Here is a 26,326-nt window from a genome sequence, read left to right on the forward strand (position 1 = left end):
GAATCCCCTCACAGCCCCCTCAGATTCTCAGAGCCCCCTCAGAGTCCCCTAAGACCCTCAGAGCTCCCTCAGAGAGCCTCAGACCTCCCAAATCCCCTCAGAGTCCCCTCAGAGCTCCTCAGAACCCCCTCAGAGACCCTTAGGACCCTCAGGACTCCCTCAGAGCCTCCTCAGAGCCCTTCAGTCAACCCGAGTCCTCTCAGAGCCCCCTGAAAGCCCCTTGAATACTCCAAGGCCCCTCAGAGTCCTCTCAGAGCCCCTCAAACCCCCCAGTACTCCCCTTGGAGCCCCTCAGGACTCCCCCTCCCCATTCCCCCTCTCCCGGGATCTCCCCTGTGCCCCATTCAGGTACAAACAAACCACAGCAGTGCCAGGACCCCCCCCCTTTTATTGCCCCCCATGGGGACCCCCCAACCCCGTCACCACGGCGGGGACATGGGCTGGGGGTTCTGCAGGTACGACATGACCACGGCCGAGATGGAGAGCCTGCGAGGGGCACACACAGGTGTCAGAGACCCCCAAAACCAGCCCGGGCCTCCCACCCAGGGACCCCCACCCCGGCACTCACATGAAGCTGCTCATCATCTGCTTGGTGTCCTCGGAGCTGCGCGAGTTGGCGAAGCTGATGAAGGAGCAGTAAACGGCGATCCAGGCGCACCACTTGAGCTGGGGAGTGCCGGGAAAAACCCATGAGACCCCCGGGAAAAACCCATGAGACCCCCGGGAAAAACCCGTGAGACCCCCGGGAAAAACCCGTGAGACCCCGAGGGAGCTGGCGGGGATGGGGCCTGAGACCCCCGGAGAGCCCAGAGACCCCCGGGATGGGGCCTGAGACCTCTGGGATGGGCAGGAGAGGCCAGAGACCCCCAGGGATGGGGCCTGGGACCCCCGGGATGGGCAGGAGAGCCCAAAGACCCCCGGGGATGGGGCCTGAGAGCCCCGAGGACCCTGCGGCGATGGGGCCTGAGACCCCCAGAGAGCCCAGAGACCCCCGGGATGGGGCCTGAGAGCCCCGAGGGCCCGGCGGGGATGGGGCCTGAGATCCCCGGGGATGGCCCCGAGCCCCTCAGGGGCTCTCTCTGATCCTCTCTCCCCCAAATTCCCCTCAGAACAGCGCCCGGGGCCCGTTCCGGTGACGATCCCGGTGCCCATCCCGGTTCTGATCCCGGTGCCCATCCCGGTTCCCATCCCGGTGCCCATCCCGGTGCCGATCCCCGTCCCGATCCCGGTTCCCAGCCCGGTGTCCCCGGTGCCGCACCTTGAGCATGAGCCCGCACATGCTGAACACCATCCCCAGCAGGTTCATGTAGTCGGGGGTCGGGTCTTCCAGCGCCGGGTTGGTTTCGGTGGCCGGAGGTTTGTACCTGGCGGAAAACGGGGGCTCCGTCAGGCGGGCCGGGGCACCGGGACCCCCCGGGATCCCTCCCCGGTTCCGTCGGTCCCTCCCCTCCCGGTGCCGCCGGTCCCACCTGGCCACTTTGCCGGGTCTCCGCGGGTCCGCCATGGCCCCGCCGCTGCTGCCGCCGCCTCTTCCGCCGCCCCCGCCGGAAGGAGCCCGGCCCCCGGTGCCGGCCCCGGTTCCGCCCCCGGTGCCGGCTCCGGTCCTGCCATGGCGTTTCCGAGGCCGCGGCCCGCCCGGCCCGAGCTGCCCCGGCAGCGGGTGCAGAGCCTGCAGTGCGGGCAGGGAGCGGTGCGGGCCGCCCGCTTCAACGGTGAGACCGGGGGGACCGGGATACCGGGGGGGAAACGGGGCGGGGGAAGAGAGCAGGAGCCGGGGATGGAGGTTGGGGAGCGGGCGGGGAGTGCCGGTATGGGGATCCCGGGATCACCCGGGGTCCGGGGCAGGGAGTTCTGGGGATCACCCGGTGTCCAGTGTGGGGGTCCCGGTGCTCACGGCCGTTCCCCCGGCAGCGGACGGCAATTACTGCCTGACGTGCGGCAGCGACAAAACGCTGAAGCTCTGGAACCCGCACAAGGGCACAGCCCTGCGCACCTACCAGGGCCACGGCTACGAGGTGCTGGACGCGGCGGGGTAAGGAGGGGCTTCGGGGACCCCTCCCCACCTCGGGGAACCCCCCCCCAGCCGCTCTCACGGGACGGGACCCCCCCGCAGATCCTTCGACAACAGCCAGATCTGCTCCGGCGGCGCCGACAAAGCCGTGGCGCTCTGGGACGTGAGCACGGGGCAGGTGGTCCGCAAGTACCGGGGACACGCCGGGGTGAGGAGGGGTCTGGGGGTGGGATTTGGGGAGGGGGATTTGGGATCCTGCGTGCGATCGAGGTCCTGATTTCCCCGTTTCTCCCACAGAAGGTAAACTGCGTCCAGTTCAACGAGGAAGCCACAGTCATTGTGTCCGGTGAGGGAGTGGTTTGGGGGGCACCCTGCACACCCCTGCACCCCCTTATCCCCCCCTGAACCCCCTTTTTCCCCCAGGCTCCATCGACTCCACGGTGCGCTGCTGGGACTGCCGCTCCCGGCGCCCCGACCCCATCCAGGTGCTGGACGAGGCCAAGGACGGCATCTCCAGCGTGAAGCTCTCGGCCCACGAGATCCTGACGGGGTGAGGAACGAGCCCCCCACCACCGGGGCACCCCCAGAATTGGGGGGGACCCCCTAAACCTCCCCCATGGCCTCCCCACAGTTCCGTGGACGGGCGGGTCCGGCGCTACGACCTCCGCACGGGGCAGCTCTGCTCCGACTACATCGGCAGTGAGTGGGGCTGGGGGCTCGTGGGGGCTCCCAAAGCCTGGGGGGGCTCGGAGGGACCCCCCCAAACCCCCCCGTGTGCCCCCCAGGCCCCATCACCAGCGTGTGCTTCAGCAAGGACGGGCAATGCGTGCTGGCCGCCAGCCTGGACTCCACGCTGAGGCTGCTGGACAAGGACACCGGGGAGCTGCTGGGCGAGTATGGGACCCCCCCAAAGAGTCCCTGAGCCCCCCAGGGGCTTTGAGAGACCCGCGGGGGCTTTGGGGGACCCCTGTGTGAGCCCCCATCCCCTGCCCAGGTACAAGGGGCACCGCAGCACCACGTACAGGCTGGACTGCGTCCTCAACGAGCTGGACACGCACGTGGGCTGCGCCTCCGAGGACGGCCACGTCTACTTCTGGGACCTGCTGGAGGTGAGGGAGGGTCCCCGGGGGGGGTTTGGGGACACTCCCGACCCCCCCTGACCCCTCTGGTGTCCCCTCAGGGTTCTCTGGCGCTCAGCCTGCCCGTGGGCCAGGGCGTGGTGCAGTCCTTGGCCTTCCACCCCAGCCTGCCCTGCCTGCTGGTGGCCACCCAGGGCCAGGTGACGCTGTGGCGCGAGGACACCTTCCAGCCCGAGGGGGACCCCGACACCTGAGGGGGTCTGGGGGGTCCCCAACACCTGACAGGGCCCGGGGGGGCCCCGGTGACACGAGGAATAAACCCCCATGGAGACCCTGCCGTGCTTTATTGGGAGCTCGAATAAATAAACACAGGCATGGAGGGGAGGGGGACAGAGGGACACACGGACAGGGGGTGCAGGAGTGGGGGGGAGCCCCCCCTGTCCCCCCCAGGGGGACTCACCCCACTGTCCCCCACCTTCCTGAGGGGGTCAAGGGGGGCTCCACATACCCAAGGCTGAGCTTGGGGGGGTCCCTTGGGGGTCCCTCAGGCCTTGGGGGTCCCTCAGGCCTCGGGGGTCTCTCTGGGGGTCCCTCACACCTCGGGGGTCCCCGCAGGCCCCCCGAAGGCGTCGGCGCTCCGGGCGAACGTCTCGGCCACGAGCAGCGGGAACACGAGCGAGGCGTCGGCGTAAACCTGGCCCAGAGCAGCGGGGTCAGGGGGGAAAACCCCGACCTTGGGGCTCCCCAAATCCCCCTCCCGAGCCCCCCAGGACCCCCCCACCTTAACGGGGGTGGCGTCCACGCGGATCTTGCCCCAGGACACGGCCTCGTCCGGCCGCGCGCCCGAGTCGGAGCCGTCGAACTCCTGCGCCGTGTTGACGTAGACGGAGAAATCGGCGCCGTTCCTCTGCCCGGGGCACAGACCTGGGGTGAGCCCCCAGCCCCTCCTCACCTCGGGGGGGTCCCCAAGCCCCCTCCCCAGCGCGGGGACCCCCTCACCATGAGGTTGGCGTTGGCGATGTGGTGCTTGACCAGGCCCCCGCCCAGGATGATCATGCCGGTCTTGTGGGCGAAGATGGCCTGGGTGTTGATGAGGCGCAGGTCTGCGGGCACAGGGGGGGTCAGGGCGCACTCAGGGCACCCCAAATCCTGCGGGGGCACCCCGGGGGGATGGACACTGACCCTCCACGATGTCCAGCACCAGCCCCGGGCGCTTGTAGGAGTGGAAGAAGATCATGTCCCCAAGGGAGCCGTCGGTGAGCGCGGGGCTCAGCACCGGGATGTTGTTCTGCAGGGAGGGGAGGGGGGGGGGACACGGTGACAAACGGTGACAGCCACGGTGAGACCCCCCCCCAGCAGTGCCCCCAGTACCTTCTGGGCCCAGTAACAGATGGACTCGGGGTTGTTGATCTCCTTGCCCAGCCGGGCGATCATCCGGGACGGCGTCCACCGCACGCCCTGGGGGGACCCGGCTCAGGAGGGGCCCAGGGGTCCAGAGAACCCCCAAATCCCCACCCCAGGTGTCCAGGGACCCCCAAATCCCCACCCCAGGTGTGCAGGAACCCCCTAAGGGCCCCTCCCAGCACTGTGGGGTCCCACGTTGGGGTCTCCCCACCCTCACCTGCGTGTCCTGCTCGTCCACCATCGTGTCCAGGATGGGCATCAGCCAATCCTCGAACTTGCAGTAGTTATCGTTGGGCACCAGCAGGTTCCCGATCCTGAGGGACCCCAAAGTGACCCCAAAGTGACCCTGAGGTGTCCCCAAGGTGTCCCCAAGCCCCCCAGTCCCCCAACCCCGGACCTGTTGATGCCGTTCTCCCGCAGGTCCCGGCCCCGCAGGTGGAAGTCCCCGATGTAGGTGGGGGCCAGGCACTTGATCAGGTCCTCCTCGACCCCCCCGGCCGTGGTCACCAGCACGTCCACCTGTCCAAGGGGGGGTCAGCACCTCAGGGACCCCCCAGCTGTGACCCCCTGACCCCCCCAGAACCTCACAGGGACCCTGGGGACACCCCAAGGAGCTCCTGGCCATGGGGCCAGCAGGACAGCATCACTGCCCGATGTCCCCACACCATTGTCGCTGTCCCCACCCATCCCTGTGCCATTCTCAGGTGTCCCCACGGTGTCCCCCTGTCCCCCGGCTGTCACCATGCCGTTCTGCACGAGGTATCGGATGCTCTCCCTGACGCCGGAGCTGACGAGGTTGGAGGTGAAGCCCAGGAAGATGGTGCAGCCCGAGGGCGCCCGCGGCCCGGCCATGGCCGCTCGCTCCCGCTGCTCCGCGCTCAGCGGCTCCAGCTTGGCCGCGATCTGCGAGGAAGCGACACCGAGGGGGTCACACCGGGCCGGGACCCGTCCTCACCCTCCCGGTGTGACCCCAACCCCGCCCCACACCGGGGCCGCACCATCCGCTCGATCTCCGCCACGGCCTGCGCGAAGCTCGTGGCCTGGAAGCCGGTGGTGCGGAAGGAGCGGAGCAGCGCCGCGTGGTCCGCGCCGCCCGAGAAGTCGTAACCGCGCACCGGGAGGGCCTCGGCCGGGAGGGCCCCGCTGGGCCGCAGCACGGCCCGGAGCGCCTCCCCCGGCGCCTCTCCCGGCGCCGCCATGGCTCGGCCGGGCCGCTCAGGGCGCCGCCATCTTGGGCCACGCCCCCTGCGCCGTACGGCTGCGCGCTCCTCCCGCCTGTTCCGTACGGCTGCGCGCCGCCATCTTGCTCAGCCTTCCCGCCCGCCCGTTCCGTACGGCTGCGCGCCGCCATCTTGGCGGGACGGCGGCCGTGGAGGGACAAGAAAGCCCAGGACGCGAAAACGAGCCGTCGCACCGAGGGAGCCCCGAAACGGCTGCAGCGCCCTAAAACGACCAAATTCACCCCAAACCCGCCCAAATTCGCCCCAAACCCGCAGGGGGGACACAAGCTCCTCTCCAGTCCAATCCTTTAATACCCACGAACAGGCGGCAGCTTCCAGCCCCACCCAGGTCCCGGATCTGGGCCCGGCCTGCCCGGAGTGGGGGGCGCAGGGGGGACCCCGCGGGGCGCGGTCGGAGCCCCCCCCGACCCCCCCTTGCCGGTGTCAGGTCCGGAGCCTCCACACCTCGACCGAGAGTCCCCCCGAGGCCGCGGCCACCACGTCGCCATCCACGCTGATCTGGGGGAGGCAGAGGAGCGCCAGTGGGGCTGGGGGGGCACCCCGGGGGGGGGCTGCGTGTGCACACGCGTGTGCAAGGGCTGGGGACGGCTCCTCACCCCGTTGAGGACATCGTCGTGTGTCCAGGAGCAGATGGTGCGGGGGGGATCCGTGGGCACGTGGATCTGCAGGAGAGGCAGAGCTGGGGGTCAGCAGGAAGTCCCCAGGGACCCCCCCCCCCAGAGCCCCCCCCAGCCCGGCCCCGCGGGACCCCCACCCGCAGCGTCCTGTCCGTGGATGTGGTGTAGAGCGAGCCCAGCGAGTGCCAGAGCCCCGTGATCTGCAGCCGGTGCCCCACGTCGAAATACTGCAGGCAAGGGGAATGGACAGAAACCCCAGGTGAGCCCCGGAGGAGGGGCCCTGCCCCTCGGGATCCCCCCAGAACCCCCCAGAATCCCTACCCGGGCGGGCTGGAAGCTGCCGCTGCCACTGCCGAACAGATAAACCCGGCCCTGGTTGTCACCAGCCCAGAGCTGCGAGCCCCGGTAGGACATGGACAGCAGGTAATTGTCCAGCTGAGGAGGAGGAGGAGGAGGAGGATGAAGACACAGCCTGGATGTCACCTCAGAGGGGACAGGGACGCTCTGAGTGGGGGGATTGGGGCACAGCCCCCACCTGCAGGCGCTGGCGCACGGAGCCGGCGCGGCGATCGAACACCACGAGCGTCCGGTCCTCGCTGCCCGACACGATCAGCCGCTCGTCAGCCGCCAGCGACAGCACCGCGCTGGCGTGGGGCTTGTAACTGCTCACCTGGGCCTGCCCGGCTGGGGAGGGGGCGTGGGAGGGGTCAGGGGGATCCCCCAGACCCCCCGACCCTGCCCAAACCCGCCCCAGGTACCTCGCGGGTCGTACACGGTCACCGTCTTGTCGTAGGTGCCGGTGACGAGGACATCGGGGCGGTACGAGAGGCACAGCACGGCTGCCTTCTCCCTGGGGGAGGGGAGGGGGTCAGGGGGGGTTCAGGGGGGTTTAGGGGACCCCCCAGCCCCCCCCCCGGGCCGTACCGGATCTCCCCGAACTGCTGCCCCTCGGCCGCCAGGTCCCAGAGCTTCACGGTGCTGTCCCAGGAGCCGGAGCAGACCCGGGCGTCCCTCGCAGCCAAGCACCACACCCAGCCCTGGGGAGGGGGGCACAGAGGGGCTGCCAGACCCTGAACCCCCCCCTCAAGGGGTTTATGTGGGGGGTGGGGGTCGGCTCCATGCCCACCTTGTGGGTTCCGCTGCGCCCCGAGCCCAGAGCTTTGACCAGAACCTTCCCGGGGGGGCCCCGGCCCAGCTCCCGCAGGTCCCACAGGTTCACGTTGCGGTCGCGCCCCCCCGAGACGCACAGGGAGCCCCCCTGAAATGGGGAGGGGGCACGGATGAGCTGGGGAGACACCCCCCCCCCCCAGGAGATCCCCCCTAATTTTTGGGGCGTTTCCCCCCATTTTCAGCCCATTTTTGTGGCATTTCCCCCCGTTTTTTGGCCATTCCCCCCCATTTTTGGGGGGCGTTTTTCCCCCCCATTTTTGGGTCCTTTCCCCCATTTTTGGTACATTTCCATCATTTTTGTGCCATTTCCCCTCCAATTCTGGGCCGTTTCCCCCCATTTTTGGGGGTGCTTTTCTCCCCCATTTTTGCGCCATTTCCCTCCCCATTTTTTGGCCCTTTCCCCCCAGTTTCCCCCCCCCCCCCCATTTTTGGGGCTCCCACCTGCAGCAGCAGCACAGAGTCCACGGAGGCAAAGTGCCCCTCGTCCAGGGAGAAATGCTCCATGGGGGCCCCCCCGGCCCCCCAGCGCTCCAGGTGCTCCTCCAGGTCCTCACAGGCGGCCGCCCAATCGAAGCCGTCCTCTGGGGGGGCCCCAAATTATGGGAGGGGGGCCCAAAATCATTCGGGGGGGTCTCAGACCCCATCCCAGGGAGCCCCCAAAGGGGTGTGTTCAAGCCAAGGTGGGGTTTGGGGGGGGTCAGGGGGTCTCCAAAGTGCTGGGGGAGCCCTCAGGGGTCTCAAAAAACGGGCGGGACCCCAAAACCACGGGGGGGAGACCCAAAATCAAGGTGGGGACCCCTAAACTACGCGTGGGCCCCCAGACCGGGGGCCCCAAAGGGTTCCCAGCTTCAGAGCGGGGTGGGGGGCACGGAGGGGTCCCGGGGCGCCCCCAGACCCACCTGGCAGCACGGGCAGGGGGCGGCGGGCGCGGCGCTGGAGCCGGAGCCGCCAGAGCACCGCGTCCCGGGCCAGGTCCCGCAGGGCTCGGCAGACGCGGGGCAGCACCCGGCGCACGTCCCGGGCCCGCAGGAAGCCGCAGATCCGCAGCAGCAGCTCCGGTGGGAGCGCCAGGAGCCCCCCCGGGCCCCCCGCGCCCGCCGCCGGCCCCGGGGGCTCCGCGGGAGCAGCGGCGGCGGCGGGCGCGGGGGGCCCGTCCATGGCTGCGGAGGGGGCGGTGGGTCAGCAGCGAGCCCTGCTCCCCGTCCCCGGTACCGGGACAGCACCGGCGCTGCCCCACCCGCCCCCCCGGGATCCGCCCAAACCGGAACCGCCCGCCGCCAATCCCCGGTGGTACCGGGGGTTCCTCATCCGGCTCGCCGCGGTACCGGGAGCCGCCCCAGCACCGCCCGCGCTCGCCCCCTCCCCACCCACCTCCCCCTCCCTCGGTACCGGGTCCGGCCCCGCCGCGTCCCGGTCGCTACGGCCACGGCGGGAGCCACTTCCGGCGCGCCGTGCGAATCAGCCAATGGCGGTGCTATCTCCTCGTGACGTCATCGGGCGGCGCCGGAAGTGAGCCGCGTGCGGTAATGGCGGCACCCACGGACCCTCCCGAGCCCTCCCCGCTTCTTTCCCCCCCCGTCCCCCGGTAACAAACGACACGGACACGGCGCGCACGGTCCACAACGGCCTTTTCTTTGTGCCGCCCGGCGCGACAGCAGCGGGTCCTGCCCTCCCCCTCCCCCGCCACACCCTCCCCTCCCCACCCCCGATCCCCGCCCTTGGAAACGGTAAAAAAACGAACGGAAACGGGAACGGGCACGGGCACGGGGAAATAAACCAGACACGCGGGACGTGGCACCGACTCGCTCACGACGAAGCACAACGGCTGCGGCTCGGCCCCTCCCCCACCCCCACCCGGGGCTCGCGCGGGGGAGGGACGGGTGGGGGAGGGGACACCGGGGACACCGGGGGGACACACACGGGAACGGGCCCCTCCCCCACCCTCTTTGGCCCCTCCAGCCCCGATTGTTTCGCCCCCTCCCCTCCCCCAGCGCGGTTCGGGGGGAGCCCCCACCCCCTCCCCGCCCCTCCCCCCAAAATTCCTTTGGGGGTCAAAGGTCAAACTCCTCATGGGGACCCCTCCCCCCTCCCGGTACCGGGACCCCCCCCCGGGGGCACCGCGGGGCCGCTCTGGGTCCGTCCCGGTGAGCTCCAACCTGGGGAGGAGGGGAAACAGAATTAGGGATTTTTGGGGGATTTGTGGGGATTTTTGGGAGGGGGGGGTTGAGGTTTTTGGGCGTCATTTTGGGGTTTTTTAGGGTTTAATGGCGTTTTTTTGGGGGGGGGGGGTTGGCGGTTTTTTTTTGCCATTTTGGGGGTTTTTTGGGTTCTCCCACCCTCACCTGTCCCAGGTGTGTCCCAGGTGTCCCCTCACCTGTCCCAGGTGTGTCACACCTGTCACAGCCCTTAGAACGCCCCTGTCACCTGTCCCTCACCTGTCCCAGTGTCCCACACCTGTCCCAGGTGTGTCCCAGGTGTCCCCTCATCTGTCCCAGGTGTGTCACACCTGTCACAGCCCATAGAACACCCCTGTCCCAGTGTCCCCTCACCTGTCCCAGGTGTGTCACACCTGTCCCAGTGTCCCCTCACCTGTCCCAGGTGTGTCACACCTGTCCCAGTGTCCCCTCACCTGTCCCAGGTGTGTCCCAGGTGTGCCACACCTGTCACAGCCCGTAGAACGCCCCTGTCACCTGTCCCTCACCTGTCCCACCTGTCCCTCACCTGTCCCAGTGTCCCCTCACCTGTCCCTCACCTGTCCCAGGTGTCCCACACCTGTCACAGCCCGTAGAACACCCATGTCCCACATGTCCCCTCACCTGTCCCAGGTGTCCCACACCTGTCACAGCCCGTAGAACGCCCCTGTCCCAGGTGTGTCCCAGTGTCCCCTCACCTGTCCCAGGTGTGTCCCAGGTGTCCCACACCTGTCACAGCCCGTAGAACGCCCCTCCCCTGTCCCAGGTGTGTCACACCTGTCCCAGTGTCCCTCACCTGTCCCAGGTGTCCCACACCTGTCCCTCACCTGTCCCAGGTGTCCCACACCTGTCCCAGTGTCCCCTCACCTGTCCCAGTGTCCCTCACCTGTCCCTCACCTGTCCCAGGTGTCCCACACCTGTCACAGCCCGTAGAACGCCGCCAGCCGCTCCTTGAGCAGGGGCGGGAACTGCTCCGAGAAATGGGCCCAGTTCCCCTCCCCCACCTGCGCCTTGAACCCGTGCAGGATCTGCGGGGGGGGAGGGGCAAAGGTCAGGGGGCGGGGCAGGGAGGCCCCTCCCCAAAGCAACACTTAAAAAAATTATAATAAATAAAATAGAAATAAATATAAGTTATATATATATCAATCATATATGTTATATATAATATATGTTATATATGTCATATATATTATATATATTATATATATTATATATAAAGCACATATATTATATATAAATATAATATATAAATATATTTATACATTCATATAAATATATAAATATGAATATATAAAGATAAATTATAAAAATCTAATAAATACATATAATATAATAACGAATAAAAATATATAAATATATAGAAAATAAATTATAATAATCTAATAAATATATAAAATATAATAACTAATAAATATATAAATATGCAAAAAATAAAAATTAAATAACTATAAACGATATATTACATATAACTTATATATTATAAATAAATATAATATATAAATATCTTTATATATTCATATAAATGTATGTAAATAACAAAAGTAAATTTATAAAATAAATTATAGTAATCTAATAAATATATCAAATACTATCATAAATAAATAATAAAAATAGAAATAAATATAAATGATATATTATATAAATGGCATATTATATGTAAATATAAATATATAACTATATTTACATGAATGTATAAATAATTATAAATAGATAAATAAATTCAAATAATATAATGAATATATAATGTAATAAATAAAGTAATAAATAATATATATAAAAATAAGTAATTTAAAGACATTAAATATAAATAAAAATAAATAAAAAATAAATTTAAAATAAATAAAAATTAGAAATAAAATAAAAATAAAATAGAAATAAAATAGAAATAAAATAGAAATAAAATAGAAACCAAAGGGGGGGTCCCAGACCTTGTAGAACATTTCCCGCAGGTCGTCCTTGGGGCTCACCCAGGAGGCGACGGCGTCGCAGAAGAAAATGAAATCCTGAGGGGAAAATGGGATAAAAAACGGGGAAAATGGAACAAAAATGGGGGGGAAATCAGCCCAAAAATGGGGGGGAAACAGCCCAAAAATGGGGGGAAAACCAGCCCAAAAATGGGGGGAAAACAGCCCAAAAATGGGGGGAAAACAGCCCAAAAATGGGGTTGGAATGGCCCAAAAATGGGGGGGAAACCAGCCCAAAAATGGGGTTGGAATAGCCCAAAAAAGGGGGGGGGAAACAGCCCAAAAATGGGGGAAAACAGCTCAAAAATGGGGTTGGAATGGCCCAAAAATGGGGGAAAACAGCCCAAAAATGGGGGGAAAACAGCCCAAAAATGGGGGAAAACAGCCCAAAAATGGGGTGGGAACGGCCCAAAAATGGGGGGGAAACAGCCCAAAAATGGGGTTGGAATGGCCCAAAAGTGGGGTTGGAATGGCCCAAAAATGGGGGGGAAACAGCCCAAAAATGGGGGGAAAACAGCCCAAAAATGGGGGGAAAACAGCCCAAAAATGGGGGGAAAACAGCCCAAAAATGGGGTTGGAACGGCCCAAAATTGGGGGGAGGGGGGGAGCATCAGGGGCACCCAAGGTGACCCCAAATCCAGCTCCAAAACAACCCCTGAACCCCCCCCCCCCCAATTTTGGGCCCCTCCTTGATTTCAGGGACTCCCCCCGGTTTTGGACTCCCCCTCCCCAATTTTGGACCCCCCTCTCCCAATTGTGGCCCCCTGCCCCATTTTTGGGACCCCCACCCAATTCCAGGCCCCCCAATTTTGACCCCCCACCCCCTAAATTTCGGGACCCCCTTGGATTTTTGGGACCCCCTTGGATTTTGGGGACCCCCCCCAGCGATTTGGGGATCCCCCCAGGGTTTCAGGTCCCCCTCCCCAGTTTTGGACCCCTCCCAATTTTGGCCCCCTGCCCCATTTCTGGGACCCCCACCCAGTTCCAGGCCCTCCAATTTTGACACCTCCCCCCAAATTTGGGGAACCCCTTGGATTTGGGGACCCCCCCGGGGTTTTGGGACCCCCCCAATTTTGGACCACTCCCAATTTTGGACCCCTGCCCCATTTTTGGGACCCCCACCCAGTTCCGGGACCTCCCGATTTTGACCCCCCACCCCCCAAATTTCGGGACCCCCCTTGGATTTTGGGGACCCCCCCAGGGTTTTGGGGACCCCCCCAATTTTGGACCCCTGCCCCATTTCTGGGACCCCCACCCAGTTCCAGGCCCCCCGATTTTGACGCCTCCCCCCACTTTCGGGACCCCCTTGGATTTGGGGACCCCCCCAAGTTTTAGGGACCCCCCTCCCCAATTTTGGATTCCCCCCCTGAATTTCAGGTCCCCCTCCCCAATTTTGGACCCCTCCCAATTTTGGACCCCTGCCCCATTTTTGGGACCCTCACCCAATTCCAGACCCCCGATTTTGATGCCTCCCCCCAAATTTGGGGACCCCCTTGGATTTTGGGGACCCCCCCAGGGTTTCAGGTCCCCCTCCCAATTTTGGACCCCTGCCCCATTTTTGGGACCCCCACCCAATTCCAGGCCCTCCTGATTTTGACGCCTCCCCCCAATTTTTTGGGACCCCCTTGGATTTTGGGGACCCCCCCAGGGTTTTGGGGACCCCCCCAGGGTTTGGGGACCCCCCCAATTTTGGACCCCTCCCAGTTGTGGCCCCCTGCCCCATTTTTGGGACCCCCACCCAATTCCAGACCCCCGATTTTGATGCCTCCCCCCAAATTTGGGGACCCCCTTGGATTTTGGGGACCCCCCCAGGGTTTTGGGGACCCCTCCCCGATTTTGGGGCCCCCGGACCTGCACGACCCCGCCGGGGTTGACCCCGATCATGACGCAGATGCCCCGGAAGGCCGAGTCCTTCTCCTCGTTGTCGCGGATGTTCCGCAGGGACGTGCACCTGGGGTTCGGGGCGAAAAACCCGGATTTGGGGCAAAAGGGAGGAAAACGGGGGGTTCGGGGTGGGGAACGGGGGGTTCGGGGTGGGGAACGGGGGGTTCGGGGTGGGAAAATGGGGATTTTGGGGGGGAAAATGGGGATTTTGGGGTGAAAAAGGGGGAAAAAATGGGGTGAAAAAGGGGGGAAATGGGGTGAGAAACGGGGATTTTGGGGGGGGAAGTGGGGATTTTGGGGACCTTGGGGGGGATAAAGGGAATTTTGGGGTGTAAAGGGGGATTTTGCGGTGCAAATCAGGGATTTTGGGGTGCAAAAGGGGGATTTTGGGGGAATAAAGGGGATTTTGGGGTGCAAATCGGGGATTTTGGGGTGCAAAGGGGGATTTTGGGGGAATAAAGGGGATTTTGGGGTGCAGATCGGGGATTTTGGGGTGCAGATCGGGGATTTTGGGGGGTGAATAAAGGGGATTTTGGGGTGCAGATCGGGGTTTTGGGGTGCAGATTGGGGATTTTGGGGTGCAGATCGGGGTTTTGGGGTGCAGATCGGGGTTTTGGGGTGCAGATCAGGATTTTGGGGTGCAGATCGGGGTTTTGGGGTGCAGATCGGGGTTTTGGGGTGCAGATCAGGATTTTGGGGTGCAGATCAGGATTTTGGGGTGCAGATCAGGGATTTTGGGGTGCAGATCGGGGATTTTGGGGTGCAGATCGGGATTTTGGGGTGCAGATTGAGGATTTTGGGGTGCAGATTGGGGATTTTGGGGTGCAAAGGGGGATTTTGGGGTGCAGATCGGGATTTTGGGGTGCAGATCGGGGTTTTGGGGTGCAGATCGGGGATTTGGGGTGCAGATTGGGGATTTGGGGTGCAGATTGGGGATTTGGGGTGCAGATCGGGGATTTTGGGGTGCAAAGGGGGATTTTGGGGTGCAGATCAGGATTTGGGGTGCAGATCAGGATTTTGGGGGGTGAATAAAGGGGATTTTGGGGTGCAGATCGGGGATTTTGGGTGCAGATCGGGATTTTGGGGTGCAGATTGGGGATTTTGGGGTGCAGATCGGGATTTTGGGGTGCAGATCGGGGTTTTGGGGTGCAGATCAGGATTTTGGGGTGCAGATCAGGATTTTGGGGTGCAGATCGGGATTTTGGGGTGCAGATCAGGGATTTTGGGTGCAGATCGGGGTTTTGGGGTGCAGATCAGGGATTTTGGGGTGCAGATCGGGGATTTTGGGGTGCAGATCGGGATTTTGGGGCGCAGATCAGGATTTTGGGGTGCAGATCGAGATTTGGGGTGCAGATCGGGGTTTTGGGGTGCAGATCGGGATTTGGGGTGCAGATCAGGATTTTGGGGTGCAGATCGGGGATTTGGGGTGCAGATCAGGGATTTTGGGGTGCAGATCGCGGATTTGGGGTGCAGATCAGGATTTTGGGGTGCAGATCAGGGATTTTGGGTGCAGATCGGGGATTTTGGGGTGCAGATCGGGGATTTTGGGGTGCAGATCAGGATTTTGGGGGGTGAATAAAGGGGATTTTGGGGTGCAGATCAGGATTTTGGGGTGCAGATCGCGGATTTTGGGGTGCAGATCAGGATTTTGGGGTGCAGATCGGGGTTTTGGGGGTGAATAAAGGGGATTTTGGGGTGCAGATCGGGATTTTGGGGTGCAGATCGGGGTTTTGGGGGTGAATAAAGGGAATTTTGGGGTGCAGATCGGGGATTTTGGGGGAATAAAGGGAATTTTGGGGTGCAGATCGGGGTTTTGGGGGTGAATAAAGGGAATTTTGGGGGGCAGATCGGGGTTTTGGGGTCCCCGCTCACCAGGGCCGGATGAATTGCTGCAGCATCGGCGCCACCTCCTGGGGACACACGAAACCCAGGCGGCCGATGGTGATGGCTGGGGGGAAAGGGCAGTTTGAACATTTACATTGAATTATTTTGTACATTTACATTGATTTATTTTATATATTCATATTGAATTAGTGCCATCCATTCCTATTGATTTATTTTATTTATTCATATTGAATTACTTCTATCCATTCCTATTGATTTATTTTATATATTCATATTGAATTATTTCCATCCATTCCTATTGATTTATTTTATATATTCATATTGAATTATTGCTATCCATTCCTATTGATTTATTTTATATATTCATATTGAATTATTTCCATCCATTCCTATTGATTTATTTTATATATTCATATTGAATTATTGCTATCCATTCCTATTGATTTATTTTATATATTCATATTGAATTATTGCTATCCATTCCTACTGATTTATTTTATATATTCATATTGAATTATTGCTATCCATTCCTATTGATTTATTCTTATACAGTTATATTGATTTGTTTCTATACATTTATATTGAATTATTTTGTACATTTACATTGATTTACTTTATATATTCTTATTGAATTATTTCTATCCATTCCTATTGATTTATTTTATATATTCATATTGAATTATTTCTATCCATTCCTATTGATTTATTTTTATACAGTTACATTGATTTGTTTCTATACATTTATATTGAATTCTTTTGTACATTTACATTGATTTATTTTATATATTCATATTGAATTATTTTTGTACATTTACATTGATTTATTTTTATTTATTCATATTGAATTATTTCTATCCATTCCTATTGATTTATTTTATATATTCATATTGAATTATTCCTATCCATTCCTACTGATTTATTTTTATTTATTCATATTGAACTATTTCTATCCATTCCCATTGATTTATTTTTATACAGTTATATTGATTTGTTTCTATACATTTATATTGGATTATTCTTGTAAATTTACATTGATTTATTTTATATATTCATATTGAATTATTTCTATCCATTCCTATTGATTTATTTTATATATTCATATTGAATTATTGCTATCCATTCCTAGTGATTTATTTTTACACAGTTATATTGATTTGTTTCTATACATTTATATTGAATTATTTTGTACATTTACATTGATTTATTTTTATTTATTCATATTGAATTATTTCTATCCATTCCTATTGATTTATTTTTATACAGTTATATTGATTTGTTTCTATACATTTACATTGATTTATTTTTGTACATTTACATTGATTTATTTTTATACGTTTATATTGATTTATTTCTGTTCATTCATATTGATTTATTCTTATATATTCACATTGATTTACTTATTCAAGTTGATTTATTTCTATACATTTATATTGATTTATTTTGATACAGTTACACTGATTTGTTTCTATACATTTATATTGATTTATTTTTATATATTCATATTGATTTATTTATTCATACTGATGTATTTTTATACATTTATATTGATTTACCTTTATATGTTTATATAGATTCATTTTTATTCATTTATATTGATTTATTTATTCATATTGATTTATTTTTATACATTTATATTGGTTTACCTTTATACATTTACATTGATTTAATTTTATATGTTTATATTGATTTATTTTTATATGTTTATATTGATTTATTTTTATACATTTATATTACTTTTATACATTTATATTGATTTATTTTTATACATTTATACTGATTTATTTTTATACATTTATATTGATTTATTTTATATGGTTATATTGATTTATTCTTAGACATTTATATTGATTTAACTTCATATTGATTTATTTCTATACATTTATATTGATTTATTTATTCATATCGATTCATTTTTATATCTTTATATTGATTTATTTTTATACATTTATATTGATTTAATTTTATACATTTACATTGATTTATTTTTATACATTTATATTGATTATTTTTATAAATTTACATTGATTTACCTTTATACATTTATATTGATTCATTTTCATTAATTTATACTGATTTATTTTTACACATTTATACTGATTTATTTTTATACATTTATACTGATTTTTATATGTTTATATTGATTTACCTTTATACATTTATATTCATTTATTTTTATACATTTCTATCGATTTATCTCCCTATCAGGGTTTTGGGGTCCCCCTCTATTTCCCTATCAGGTTTTTGGGGTCCCATCAGGTTTTTTGGGATCCCCCCCCAGGTTTTTGGGGTCCCCCCCATCAGGGTTTTTGGGGTCCCCCTGTATCTCCCTATCAGGGATTTGGGGTCCCCCATCAGGGTTTTTGGTCCCCCCATGTTTTGGGGTCCCCCCAGGTTTTTGGGGTCCCCCCTCTCACCGGTGTTCTCCAGCAGCGTTTTGGGGTCCCCCAGCCCTGTCCCCAGCAGGTTTTTTAGGGGATTTTGGGGATTTTTGGGTCCCCCATCAGGGTTTTTGGTCCCCCCATGTTTTTTGGGGTCCCTCCCATGTTTTTGGGTCCCCCCCAGTTTTTGGGGTCCCCCCCATCAGGGTTTTTGGGGTCCCCCCTCTCACCGGTGTTCTCCAGCAGCGTTTTGGGGGTGTTGGGCCGGTTGATGATCTCCACCAGGTTCTGCAGCACCATGGGCACGTAGGGCTGCATCTCCGACCCTGGGGCGCAAACGGGGGCTCAGGGGGGTTTGGGGGGGCTCAGGGGGGTTTGGGGGTGCCCAGGGGGGGTTTGGGGGTGCCCAGGGGGGGTTTGGGGGGGCTCTGAGGGGTTCAGGAGAGGTTTGGGGGGGCTCAGGGGGGGTTTGGGGGGGCCCAGGGAGGTTTGGGGGTGCCCAGGGGGTGTTTGGGGGTGCCCATGGAGGTCTGGGGGTGCCCATGGGTGTTTGGGGGTGCCCATGGATGATTAGGGGTGCCCATGGAGGTCTGGGGGTGCCCATGGGTGTTTGGGGGTGCCCATGGATGATTGGGGGTGCCCATGGGTGTTTGGGGGTGCCCATGGATGATTTGGGATGCCCTGGGGTGCCCATGGAGGTTTGGGGGTGCCCATGGAGATTTGGGGTTCCCGGGGGGCTCTCACCCATCTGCATGCAGATCTCGCCGATGGCCCAGGTCGCGTTGTTGCACACGGAGATGAACTCGGGGTTCAGGTTGGTGCCCAGGATGGGCATGAACTCGGCTGGGCACGGGCACGGGGGGCACAGGTGAGCCCGGGCGGATCCGGGGGCGCCCCCCGCCCCGGGGAACCCCCAAACTCACCGATGCAGGGCTTGACGTGCACGAAGCAGGCCTTGGTCAGGTCCCCCAGGAGCGCGAAGGAGCTCTGCCGCACCTCGGGCATCGTGTCCTGCCACGGGCACGGTCAGGGGGGCGCCCCGGGCTCTGGGGGGGTTCGGGGGTGCCCCCCATGCCCGGCCCTCACCTGCATGCACTGGAACAGCAGCGTCATGATGTTGGAGCGAGCCACCAGCTGCTCCACGTGCCCGCCCAGCCCCTCGGCCAGGCCGCTCAGCAGGTCCAGGGCCACGATCATGAAATCCTTGTCAGGGGCCTCGTACTGCTCGGGGTGCTGGTTGTACATCTGGGGGGACACGGTGGCATTGGCACTGTCACTGTCATTGTCATTGTCATTGTCATTGTCACTGTCATTGTCACTGTCACTGTCATTGTCCTGTCACTGTCACTGTCACTGTCATTGTCATTGTCATTGTCACTGTCATTGTCACTGTCACTGTCATTGTCCTGTCACTGTCACTGTCACTGTCACTGTCATTGTCCTGTCACTGTCACTGTCATTGTCCTGTCACTGTCACTGTCACTGTCACTGTCATTGTCACTGTCACTGTCACTGTCACTGTGACACAGTGTCACTGTCACTGTCACTGTCACTGTCCCTGTCCCTGTGTGTCCTCGTACTGCTCGGGGTGCTGGTTGTACATCTGGGGGGACACGGTGGCATTGGCACTGTCACTGTCACTGTCATTGTCCTGTCACTGTCACTGTCACTGTCATTGTCACTGTCATTGTATTGTCACTGTCACTGTCACTGTCATTGTCATTGTCACTGTCAGTGTGACACAGTGTCACTGTCCCTGTGTGTTCCTTGTACTGCTCGGGGTGCTGGTTGTACATCTGGGGGGACACGGTGGCATTGGCACTGTCACTGTCACTGTCACTGTCACTGTCATTATCACTGTCATTGTCACTGTCACTGTCACTGTGACACAGTGTCACTGTCCCTGTGTGTCCTCGTACTGCTCGGGGTGCTGGTTGTACATCTGGGGGGGCATGGTGGCATTGGCACTGTCATTGTCCCCATCCCTGTCCCTGTCCCCGTCCCTGTCCCTCTCCCTGTCCCCATCCCCATCCCCATCCCTGTCCCCATCCCCATCCCCGTCCCCATCCCGTCCCCATCCCCGTCCCCATCCCGTCCCCATTCCCATCCCCATCCCCATCCCCATCCCCATCCCTGTCCCCATCCCCATCCCCATCCCCATCCCCATCCCTGTCCCCATCCCCATCCCCATCCCCATCCCCATCCCTGTCCCCATCCCCATCCCCATCCCCATCCCCATCCCCATCCCTGTCCCCATCCCCATCCCCATCCCCATCCCCATCCCCATCCCCGTCCCCATCCCCATCCCCATCCCCATCCCCATCCCCATCCCGTCCCCATCCCCATCCCGTCCCCATCCCCATCCCCATCCCTGTCCCCATCCCTGTCCCCATCCCCATCCCCATCCCCATCCCCATCCCTGTCCCCATCCCCATCCCCATCCCCATCCCCGTCCCCATCCCCATCCCCGTCCCCATCCCCATCCCTCTCCCCATCCCCATCCCCATCCCCATCCCCGTCCCCATCCCCGTCCCCGTCCCCGTCCCCATCCCCATCCCCATCCCCGTCCCTGTCCCCATCCCCATCCCCATCCCCGTCCCCATCCCCGTCCCCATCCCCGTCCCCATCCCCATCCCCATCCCCGTCCCCGTCCCCGTCCCTGTCCCTGTCCCTGTCCCCATCCCCATCCCCATCCCCATCCCCATCCCCATCCCCATCCCCATCCCATCCCCGTCCCTGTCCCTGTCCCCATCCCCATCCCCGTCCCCGTCCCCATCCCCGTCCCCATCCCCATCCCCATCCCCGTCCCCATCCCCATCCCCATCCCCATCCCGTCCCCATCCCTCTCCCCGTCCCTGTCCCCGTCCCTGTCCCCCCGGCACGGCCAGGCTCTCTCTGCCTCTCACCATGGCCTGCGCCAGCGTTTTCTGCACCAGGGTGACGCAGCGCTGGTAGACGGGCTCGCAGTAGGGCAGGAAGCCGCTCTGCAGGGCCGTGGCCACCGAGGACAGGCACTGGGGACGGCAGGGGACACGGTGGGGACGTGCTGGGGACACGTCCGGGGACGCTCACGCCCTCCCTGGGGCCAGCCCTGCCCCACCTCCAGCAGGGGGAACAGGTCCTTGTCCTCGTCCTTGAGCTCGTTCCACTTCTGGATCAGCGGCGGCATCAGCTTCTGGATGTACTCCTGGGGACACGGGGGACAGGGGGGGACATGGATGGGACAGGGGGACAGCAGGGGGGACAGGGGGACATGGATGGGACAGGGGGACACGGGTGGGACAGGGGGACACGGGGTGGGGACAACTCAGAGGGGCTGGGGACAGCCCAGCGGGGTTGGGGACACCCTGGAGGGGTTGGGAACACCCTGGAGGGGTTGGGGACACCCTGGAAGGGCTGGGGACACCCTGGAGGGGTTGGGGACAGCCCAGAGGGGTTGGGGACAGCCCACAGAGGTTGGGGACACCCTGGAGGGGCTGGGGACACCCCAGAAGGGTTGGGGACACCCCAGAGGGGTTGGGGACACCCTGGAAGGGTTGGGGACAGCCCAGAGGAGTTGGGGACAGCCCACAGGGGTTGGGGACAGCCAGCAGGTGCCACCGGCCGTGCCCTGAGGCCCTCAGAGCACAGAGATCCACAGGGGGAATTCGGGATTCGAATGTCTGTGGTCATCACGGGGCGGGGACACTCTGGGGACACTCTGGGGACACTCTGGGGACACTCTGGGGACACTTTGGGGACACTCTGGGGACACTCTGGGGACACTCTGGGGACACTTTGGGGACACTCTGGGGACACTCTGGGGACACTCTGGGGACACTTTGGGGACACTCTGGGGACACTCTGGGGACCCTTTGGGGACACTCTGGGGACCCTTTGGGGACACTCTGGGGACACTTTGGGGACACTTTGGGGACACTCTGGGGACACTCTGGGGACACTCTGGGGACCCTTTGGGGACACTCTGGTGACACTCTGGGGACCCTTTGGGGACACTCTGGGGACACTCTGGGGACACTCTGGGGACCCTCTGGGGACACTCTGGGGACACTTTGGGGACACTCTGGGGACACTCTGGGGACACTCTGGGGACACTTTGGGGACCCTTTGGGGACACTCTGGGGACACTCTGGGGACACTTTGGGGACACTCTGGGGACACTTTGGGGACACTCTGGGGACACTCTGGGTTCACATTGGGGACACTCTGGGGACACTCTGGGGACACTCTGGGGACCCTTTGGGGACACTCTGGGGACACTCTGGGGACACTCTGGGGACACTCTGGGGACCCTTTGGGGACACTCTGGGGACACTCTGGGGACACTTTGGGGACACTCTGGGGACACTCTGGGGACACTCTGGGGACACTCTGGGGACACTCTGGGGACGCACCGGCTGGTTGAGGTGGTGGCCCACGGAGTCGGCCAGGGTGCCGATGGCGTCGTAGAGGATGAGCAGGTTCTTGTGCTGGTATTTGCCGAAGGCGAACACCAGCGTGTCCAGGATGAAGCTCAGGTACGGCACCAGCTCCGTGCACGCCTCCTCCTCCAGCGTGGCGAAGGCGCTGCGGGACAGGGACACCCCCAAACCTCACAGGGATACCCCGAAACCTCACAGGGACACCCCAAAAACCTTACAGGGACACCCCGAAAAACTCACAGGGACCCCAAAAACCTCACAGGGACCCCAAAAACCTCAGAGAGACCCCAAAAACCTCACAGGGACACCCCGAAAACCTCACAGGGACCCCAAAAACCTCACAGGGATACCCCGAAAAACTCACAGGGACCCCAAAAACCTCAGAGAGACCCCAAAAACCTCACAGGGATACCCCGAAAAACTCACAGGGACCCCAAAAACCTCACAGGGACACCAAAAACCTCAGACAGACCCCAAAAACCTCACAGGGATACCCCGAAAAACTCACAGGGACCCCAAAAACCTCACAGGGACACCCCGAAACCTCACAGGGACCCCAAAACCTCACAGGGACCCCAAAAACCTCAGAGAGACCCCAAAAACCTCACAGGGACACCCCGAAAAACTCACAGGGACCCCAAAAACATCAGAGAGACCCCAAAAACCTCACAGGGACACCCCGAAACCTCACAGGGACCCCAAAAACCTCAGAGAGACCCCAAAAACCTCACAGGGACACTCAAAAACCTCACAGGGACCCCAAAAACCTCACAGGGACACCCCAAAAACCTCAGAGAGACCCCAAAAACCTCAGAGAGACACACCATATCCACCTCAGGGACCCCAAAAACCTCACAGGGACACCCTGAAACCTCACAGGGACCCCAAAAACCTCACAGGGACACCCCGAAAAACTCACATGGACACCCCGAAACCTCAGAGAGACCCCAAAAACCTCACAAGGACCCCCTGAAAACCTCAGAGAGACCCCAAAAACCTCACAGGGACACCCCGAAAAACTCACAGGGACACCTCAAAACCTCAGAGAGACACACCAAATCCACCTCAGGGACCCCAAAAACCTCACAGGGACACCCCGAAAACCTCACAGGGACCCCAAAAACCTCACAGGGACCCCAAAAACCTCGTGGGGACGCCCCAAAATCTCGCAGCACCCCCAGAGCAGCGCGGCCCCGCCGGGTCAGGCAGTACGAACACAAACCGTCCTCACGGGGATCGGGGCTGTGCTGTCATCACCCCCGGCAGGGCCCCCGTGTCCCCAAAGCGCTGTCCCAGCCCAGTGTCACCTGTCCCTCCCCAGTGTCACCTGCCCCCCCCCAGTGCCACCTGTCCCTCCTGTCCCTCCCCAGTGCCACCTGTCCCACCCCAGTGTCACCTGTCCCGGCCCAGTGTCCCCAAAGCACTGTCCCAGCCCAGTGTCCCCAAAGCGCCTGTCCCAGCCCAGTGTCACCTGTCCCAGCCCAGTGTCACCTGTCCCACCTGTCCCAGCCCAGTGTCCCCAAAGCACCTGTCCCGGCCCAGTGTCACCTGTCCCTCCCCAGTGTCCCCAGAGCACCTGTCCCAGCCCAGTGTCACCTGTCCCACCCCAGTGTCACCTGTCCCACCTGTCCCAGCCCAGTGTCACCTGTCCCAGCCCAGTGTCCCCAAAGCGCCTGTCCCAGCCCAGTGTCACCTGTCCCAGCCCAGTGTCCCCAAAGCACTGTCCCAGCCCAGTGTCACCTGTCCCACCCCAGTGTCCCCAAAGCACTGTCCCAGCCCAGTGTCACCTGTCCCAGCCCAGTGTCACCTGTCCCAGCCCAGTGTCCCCAAAGCACCTGTCCCAGCCCAGTGTCACCTGTCCCACCTGTCCCAGCCCAGTGCCGCTCGTCCCCAGTGCCACCTGTCCCTCCCCAGTGTCACCTGTCCCAGCCCAGTGTCCCCAAAGCACCTGTCCCAGCCCAGTGTCACCTGTCCCTCCCCAGTGTCACCTGTCCCACCTGTCCCAGCCCAGTGTCACCTGTCCCACCCCAGTGTCACCTGTCCCAGCCCAGTGTCCCCAAAGCACCTGTCCCAGCCCAGTGTCACCTGTCCCACCTGTCCCAGCCCAGTGCCGCTCGTCCCCAGTGCCACCTGTCCCTCCCCAGTGTCACCTGTCCCAGCCCAGTGTCCCCAAAGCACCTGTCCCAGCCCAGTGTCACCTGTCCCTCCCCAGTGTCACCTGTCCCACCTGTCCCAGCCCAGTGCCACCTGTCCCTCCCCAGTGTCACCTGTCCCAGCCCAGTGTCCCCAAAGCACCTGTCCCAGCCCAGTGTCACCTGTCCCTCCCCAGTGTCACCTGTCCCACCTGTCCCAGCCCGCTGCCGCTCGTCCCCAGTGCCACCTGTCCCTCCCCGGTGCCACCTGTCCCTCCTGTCCCACCCCAGTGCCACCTGTCCCACCTGTCCCAGCCCACTGCCACTCGTCCCCAGTGCCACCTGTCCCAGCCCAGTGCCACCTGTCCCACCTGTCCCTCCCAGTGCCACCTGTCCCAGCCCAGTGCCACCTGTCCCACCTGTCCCTGTCCCACCCATCCCGTCTCCCCACAGCGTCCCCAGCGTCACCCGTCCCATCCATCCCCCCGTCCCTGTCCCACCTGTCCCTGTCCCACCCCACCTGTCCCCCTTGTCCCACCTGTCCCATCCCACCTGTCCCATCTGTCCCACCCATCCCATCCCACCTGTTCCCCTCAGTGTCACCTATCCCACCCGTCCCACCTGTCCCTGTCCCACCCATCCCATCTCCCCACGGTGTCCCCAGTGTCACCTGTCCCATCCACGCCCCCTGTCTCTGTCCCACCTGTCCCACCCATCCCATCCCATCCCACCTGTTCCACTCAGTGTCACCTGTCCCACCTGTCCCTGTCCCACCCATCCCATCTCCCCACGGTGTCTCCAGTGTCACCTGTCCCATCCATCCCACCTGTCCCTGTCCCACCTGTCCCATCTGTCCCACCCATCCCATCCCACCTGTTCCCCTCAGTGTCACCTATCCCACCTGTCCCACCTGTCCCTGTCCCACCTGTCCCACCCATCCCATCCCACCTGTTCCACTCAGTGTCACCTGTCCCACCTGTCCCTGTCCCACCCATCCCATCTCCCCACGGCGTCCCCAGCGTCACCTGTCCCATCCCACCTGTCCCTGTCCCCACCTGCAGGCCGCCTCCTGCACGCGTTTGTTGCTGTCCAGGATGCGCTGCAGCAGCTCGGTCATGAGGGGCTTCAGGTAGAGCTCGGGGGGCTGCGCCACCACCCAGTGCGCGTAGCGGCTCAGGGTCCAGCAGGCGATGGAGCGCACCAGGGCCTTGCGGTCAGCCAGGCAGCGGATCAGGTGTGGGATCAGCTCGGGCAGGAACGGCACCATGCCCTGCATGCAGCCTGAAACATGGGAACAGGTGTGGGATCAGGTGTGGGATCAGGTGTGGGATCAGCTCGGGCAGGAACGGCACCATGCCCTGCATGCACCCTGAAACATGGGAACAGGTGTGGGATCAGGTGTGGGATCAGGTGTGGGATCAGCTCAGGTAGGGCACCATGCCCTGCATGCACCCTAAAACATGGAACAGGTGTGGGATCAGGTGTGGGATCAGGTGTGGGATCAGCTCGGGCAGGAACGGCACCATGCCCTGCATGCAGCCTGAAACATGGAACAGGTGTGGGATCAGGTGTGGGATCAGGTGTGGGATCAGGTGTGGGATCAGCTCGGGCAGGAACGGCACCATGCCCTGCATGCAGCCTGAAACATGGGATCAGGTGTGGGACCAGGTGTGGGATCAGGTGTGGGATCAGGTGTGGGATCAGCTCGGGCAGGAACGGCACCATGCCCTGCATGCACCCTAAAACATGGAACAGGTGTGGGATCAGGTGTGGGATCAGGTGTGGGATCGATCAGGTGTGGGATCAGCTCGGGCAGGAACGGCACCATGCCCTGCATGCACCCTGAGAGAGGGGATCAGGTGTGGGATCAGGTGTGGGATCAGCTCAGGTAGGGCACCATGCCCTGCATGCACCCTGAAACATGGGAACAGGTGTGGGATCAGGTGTGGGATCAGGTGCGGGATCAGCTCGGGCAGGAACGGCACCAT

The 26,326-nt window shown here is 59.3% G+C and overlaps 5 protein-coding genes across 8 annotated transcripts in view; 1 reads left to right on the forward strand and 4 right to left on the reverse strand.

The window, feature by feature from the left end:
* Positions 1-383: 383 nt before the first annotated feature.
* WDR83OS (WD repeat domain 83 opposite strand) lies at positions 384-1,570 on the reverse strand. Its single transcript, XM_036400111.2, has 4 exons — positions 1,470-1,570; positions 1,259-1,364; positions 569-666; positions 384-486 (listed from the first exon to the last, which is right to left on the reverse strand). The coding sequence occupies exons 1-4, from the start codon at positions 1,502-1,504 to the stop codon at positions 420-422; spliced, it is 306 nt and encodes a 101-aa protein (XP_036256004.1). The 5' UTR covers positions 1,505-1,570; the 3' UTR covers positions 384-419.
* WDR83 (WD repeat domain 83) lies at positions 1,562-3,421 on the forward strand. Its single transcript, XM_036400127.2, has 9 exons — positions 1,562-1,712; positions 1,912-2,032; positions 2,114-2,219; positions 2,309-2,357; positions 2,435-2,561; positions 2,643-2,710; positions 2,797-2,905; positions 3,006-3,120; positions 3,192-3,421. The coding sequence occupies exons 1-9, from the start codon at positions 1,610-1,612 to the stop codon at positions 3,342-3,344; spliced, it is 951 nt and encodes a 316-aa protein (XP_036256020.1). The 5' UTR covers positions 1,562-1,609; the 3' UTR covers positions 3,345-3,421.
* On the reverse strand, positions 3,416-5,924 carry DHPS (deoxyhypusine synthase). The gene is made up of 9 exons (XM_036400126.2): positions 5,493-5,924; positions 5,236-5,397; positions 4,892-5,013; positions 4,712-4,808; positions 4,462-4,548; positions 4,273-4,378; positions 4,090-4,193; positions 3,872-3,997; positions 3,416-3,784 (listed from the first exon to the last, which is right to left on the reverse strand). Exons 1-9 carry the CDS (start codon positions 5,691-5,693, stop codon positions 3,683-3,685), a joined length of 1,107 nt encoding a protein of 368 aa, XP_036256019.1. The 5' UTR covers positions 5,694-5,924; the 3' UTR covers positions 3,416-3,682.
* Positions 5,925-6,008: 84 nt separating this feature from the next.
* FBXW9 (F-box and WD repeat domain containing 9) lies at positions 6,009-8,695 on the reverse strand. The gene is made up of 10 exons (XM_036400046.2): positions 8,422-8,695; positions 7,964-8,103; positions 7,479-7,610; positions 7,277-7,389; positions 7,111-7,202; positions 6,888-7,036; positions 6,674-6,787; positions 6,490-6,579; positions 6,332-6,397; positions 6,009-6,233 (listed from the first exon to the last, which is right to left on the reverse strand). Exons 1-10 carry the CDS (start codon positions 8,678-8,680, stop codon positions 6,159-6,161), a joined length of 1,230 nt encoding a protein of 409 aa, XP_036255939.1. The 5' UTR covers positions 8,681-8,695; the 3' UTR covers positions 6,009-6,158.
* Positions 8,696-9,214: 519 nt separating this feature from the next.
* Positions 9,215-26,326, reverse strand: part of TNPO2 (transportin 2) — a 31,564-nt gene continuing 14,452 nt past the window's right edge. For 2 of the 4 annotated variants that reach the window (XM_054518132.1, XM_036400128.2), the window contains exons 13-25: positions 25,394-25,619; positions 22,180-22,351; positions 20,886-20,972; positions 20,692-20,799; positions 18,872-19,030; positions 18,709-18,796; positions 18,530-18,628; positions 18,016-18,111; positions 15,435-15,510; positions 13,530-13,629; positions 11,643-11,717; positions 10,612-10,742; positions 9,215-9,678 (exon numbers count right to left, since the gene is read on the reverse strand). In XM_054518132.1, the coding sequence (XP_054374107.1) occupies positions 10,635-10,742; positions 11,643-11,717; positions 13,530-13,629; positions 15,435-15,510; positions 18,016-18,111; positions 18,530-18,628; positions 18,709-18,796; positions 18,872-19,030; positions 20,692-20,799; positions 20,886-20,972; positions 22,180-22,351; positions 25,394-25,619 (1,394 nt within the window). In that variant the 3' untranslated portion in view covers positions 9,215-9,678; positions 10,612-10,634. Of the gene's footprint in view, positions 9,679-9,896; positions 9,917-10,600; positions 10,743-11,642; positions 11,718-13,529; positions 13,630-15,434; positions 15,511-18,015; positions 18,112-18,529; positions 18,629-18,708; positions 18,797-18,871; positions 19,031-20,691; positions 20,800-20,885; positions 20,973-22,179; positions 22,352-25,393; positions 25,620-26,326 lie in introns of all 4 variants that reach the window. The other 2 variants (XM_054518133.1, XM_054518134.1) reach the window with 2 other exon arrangements.

Source organism: Molothrus ater, chromosome 36, assembly GCF_012460135.2.
Source record: "Molothrus ater isolate BHLD 08-10-18 breed brown headed cowbird chromosome 36, BPBGC_Mater_1.1, whole genome shotgun sequence".
In the NCBI taxonomy this organism is placed as follows: Eukaryota; Metazoa; Chordata; class Aves; order Passeriformes; family Icteridae; genus Molothrus; species Molothrus ater.

Excerpts from the sequence above, each read along its gene's own strand:
- WDR83OS (XM_036400111.2), bottom strand. The coding sequence starts at position 1,504 with ATGGCGGACCCGCGGAGACCCGGCAAAGTGGCCAG. Across the intron at positions 1,365-1,469 it reads AGACCCGGCAAAGTGGCCAG|GTACAAACCTCCGGCCACCG; the intron begins GTGGGACCGGCG and ends GTTTTCCGCCAG. Across the intron at positions 487-568 it reads CAGATGATGAGCAGCTTCAT|GCTCTCCATCTCGGCCGTGG; the intron begins GTGAGTGCCGGG and ends TGCCCCTCGCAG.
- WDR83 (XM_036400127.2), top strand. The coding sequence starts at position 1,610 with ATGGCGTTTCCGAGGCCGCGGCCCGCCCGGCCCGAGCTGCCCCGGCAG. Across the intron at positions 2,033-2,113 it reads GAGGTGCTGGACGCGGCGGG|ATCCTTCGACAACAGCCAGA; the intron begins GTAAGGAGGGGC and ends ACCCCCCCGCAG. Across the intron at positions 2,711-2,796 it reads CTGCTCCGACTACATCGGCA|GCCCCATCACCAGCGTGTGC; the intron begins GTGAGTGGGGCT and ends TGTGCCCCCCAG.
- DHPS (XM_036400126.2), bottom strand. The coding sequence starts at position 5,693 with ATGGCGGCGCCGGGAGAGGCGCCGGGGGAGGCGCTCCGGGCCGTGCTG. Across the intron at positions 4,549-4,711 it reads TGGACGAGCAGGACACGCAG|GGCGTGCGGTGGACGCCGTC; the intron begins GTGAGGGTGGGG and ends GGGTCCCCCCAG. Across the intron at positions 4,194-4,272 it reads GGTGCTGGACATCGTGGAGG|ACCTGCGCCTCATCAACACC; the intron begins GTCAGTGTCCAT and ends CTGTGCCCGCAG.
- FBXW9 (XM_036400046.2), bottom strand. The coding sequence starts at position 8,680 with ATGGACGGGCCCCCCGCGCCCGCCGCCGCCGCTGCTCCCGCGGAGCCC. Across the intron at positions 8,104-8,421 it reads CCCCCTGCCCGTGCTGCCAG|AGGACGGCTTCGATTGGGCG; the intron begins GTGGGTCTGGGG and ends GGGCCCCCCCAG. Across the intron at positions 7,390-7,478 it reads GGCGCAGCGGAACCCACAAG|GGCTGGGTGTGGTGCTTGGC; the intron begins GTGGGCATGGAG and ends CCCCCTCCCCAG.